The sequence below is a fragment of the Mytilus californianus genome, unplaced genomic scaffold (genome assembly GCF_021869535.1).
Source record: "Mytilus californianus isolate M0D057914Y unplaced genomic scaffold, xbMytCali1.0.p SCAF_2, whole genome shotgun sequence".
Taxonomy (NCBI): domain Eukaryota; kingdom Metazoa; phylum Mollusca; class Bivalvia; order Mytilida; family Mytilidae; genus Mytilus; species Mytilus californianus.
Window position 1 is genome coordinate 135,305,902 of NW_026262668.1, and position 3,038 is coordinate 135,308,939.

The following is a 3,038-nucleotide window of genomic DNA, read 5'->3' on the forward strand; positions in this document are numbered from 1 at the left end:
CATATGTTATTGTCATACATATGACAAATAGATTAGGCAGCCACATATGTAATTGTCATACATACGACAAACAGATTGGGCAGCACATATGTTATTGTTATTCATATGACGAATAGATTGGGCAGCACATATGTTATTGCTACACATATGACAAACAGATTGGGCAGCACATATGTTATTGTTTTACTTGTCATCCCATGGTTTCAGTGGACATTCTCCAAAGTTAATCTGCCAAATATATCTATGAACTGTTACATGGATTTGTAAAAAAGGAGAAGCAGCAAATAGATGTTCAAATCCTGTAAATTTCTTGAAGAAAACGCATTGTGCAACAATGTCTTTAAATGCATAAAGCAAATATACTTTCATTACTTATTGGAGCTTGGTAATCAAATTCAGTAAGCTTTTATTGTGTATCAATGAAAAATTTTACATTGCCTGCTATAAACCACAATAAATAAAAACAAATGGAAAATGTGTCCCAAAATTTACTGACTGTCTCCCAGTTTAGTTTGTTTGTATTATCATCCAAGTCCACGTTCTTTTCATCTGTGGGTTCTATTGCATGTACAGAATTTGGTTCGTTTAAATGTCTATTAAAGTTTAAATGGTGCATTTTACAGCAGGGAAATTTATATCCGATGCATTTTCGAATCCATTTAGGCATGGCTTCATGGTCCTTTTTATAGTATATCCTCGAACTTATAATAACAGAAATAACAATACAACCACTCAAGGCCATATCTTGGATCAGTAATTCATACAAAGCAGCTAATTTTGGTGTAGCAGTTGCGGGCAGGATATCTTCAGCTATAGTAATGAAAACTACCACTGCTAACAACGCTGTTATGGAAAACCCGATCCTTTCTCCAGACTCCTGCGGTAAAATAAAAACAAAGATATTGAGGAATCCTAAAAAGTTGACGGGAACTAAAAGATTCATAATAAAAAAATAAGATCGTCGTTTGAAATTGAATTTGACTTTGACTCCAGGAATAGTTAATTGTCCGAAGACATTACCAGTGATTGTTGCACTTGTCAGTTCCCATCCACTGTTAGTACCCATGAGATCTGTAGATACTAGGCCGTCGTTAAACACCAACGTTTTGTTAGAATAACCCCAGGTCAGTATGTCCATTGTACATATCTGTGTATCGAATGGAAAGTTCGAACTATCAATATCACATGTAAACGTAAAACTGTCTCCTGGGTAAAAATATACCCGTCCGTCTTCCGCCACCGCTAACATCATATTATCCACAGTCATAATTTTTATATTTTTTACGGCGTTACCATTAACCATTGGTGGTTTCCATAAAACATCCTGCGGAAAGTCAATATTGTATATGTTGTTATGGTCTGCTGGATTCCATACTAAATTCTTGTCTATCCATGAAAAACTAAAGAACCCAGATAAAGTAGCAGTTCCCTGAACTTCACTGATGTCCTGTAGTGCTATCATGTTAAAAGACGCATCAATATACGTAATGTCTGACTGGTCAATCACTGGACGTATTTGTTTATTGTATCCACTTGTTAGATTTTTATACAGTATGTCTACATCAGTATATGAATATGTGCTGCACAGTTTTACCATAAGTAACAAAAAGATCAAATTGAACACAAACTGTCGATGTACGTTATCCATCGCCACAGATCTTAAACGGCACATTTAACCTTTTCCCAGTTAGCGCTTACTGGAGTATTCTAAATAATTATTTATACATTTTATTAGTGGTCAGCTTAATTCAAAATCGATTATACACGTTTTACGCAAGTACTACTTGTGCATAAACAAGAATATCATTGTTTTTTTTGGGAACGAATGAAGTATTCATTGTTAATAACTTAGAGAAATGTAAACATTTGTTTATTTCATTTATTTAAGTATGTTAAATAGAAACATACGAGTCATTAAACTTTATGTATATAATAACTTGTATTCATTATATATTAATATTTATCATTAGAATAGTACTATATTTGTTGTATTAATAAATGTCGTCAATAGAATTATAACAGGAAAGCAAGAAATATTCTTTTCAAATATGACTGAAAAATAATTTTGAAAGCTTAAACAGACAAGTCCGTCAATCAAAGTGAAGAAATGTATCTAGTACATAAACAAAAAAAAAGTTGTTTTGCGTTTGATTGTTGTGACAAAGGGTATGATTGTGGCGGCTTTTGTTTTCTGAATTTTAAAATTAATATTTGGTTGTATTTATGTGCACATTGCACGGTACCACGGCTATAAGTTTCTTTTTTTTTTATTAATTGTCCTTAAGTCGTTGTTATAAACAAGTATAGTTTCAAATCAAATGTCCGTAATATCTTATAACTATATATTATTGTCAAATTATCAGCTTTGTTAGACTTAACATTCTACTCAATGTACTGATCAATGTCATTATTCTTAATATTCAGTCTACTTTTGTTAATTTCTGATTGCAGACTGTAAAAATTGTAATGACGAATAAGATGTTTCAATTAAGTTGGGTAAGCAAATAAAAAAAGAGTTACTTTGCTTTGAACAGTCAATCTTACTGAATTTTTATCCCGATCTTTAAACCTTTTAAAACGTTTTTCGAAAGGTTGTAAGCAATTTTACGGGCACCAATTGCACCCCGTAAATAAATAATAGATAATAATAATAAAATTCTTTATTTAACGAAATTAATTCATTTAACAATGAAATATTAATCTTCCTTGAGGCCTAATAATAAAATAGAAAAAAATACAAACAAAATAAAATACATTATACAGCTATATAAAGCAGCTTGAATATTGAATAAGTACATATGCATTCAATAGAAGAAGAAAAAAGAAATACATTAGTTACGGTATCTTTATTCTGTACAGTTAACAAATAGTTTGAACATTTGATATTTAAATGTGTCTAAATTATTTATTTCTTTAATATTATTTTGAAAATTATTCCGGCCATATGACCAGAATATTTAAATGTTCCTATAAAAAAATCAGAATTAGGTCTTGGTACATGAAGAGAAGTCCCGATGTTGTCGACCTGAGCGAATAAT

At 31.1% G+C, this 3,038-nt stretch overlaps 1 protein-coding gene across 1 annotated transcript; it reads right to left on the reverse strand.

Annotated features, from left to right (window-relative positions):
- Positions 1-389: 389 nt before the first annotated feature.
- Positions 390-1,479, reverse strand: LOC127731108 (neuronal acetylcholine receptor subunit alpha-5-like). Its single transcript, XM_052239977.1, has one exon. It carries the CDS (start codon positions 1,460-1,462, stop codon positions 407-409), a length of 1,056 nt encoding a protein of 351 aa, XP_052095937.1. The 5' UTR covers positions 1,463-1,479; the 3' UTR covers positions 390-406.
- Between the last annotated feature and the right edge of the window lie 1,559 nt (positions 1,480-3,038).

Coding starts and splice junctions, on each gene's coding strand:
- LOC127731108 (XM_052239977.1), bottom strand. CDS start 1,462: ATGATAGCACTACAGGACATCAGTGAAGTTCAGGGAACTGCTACTTTA.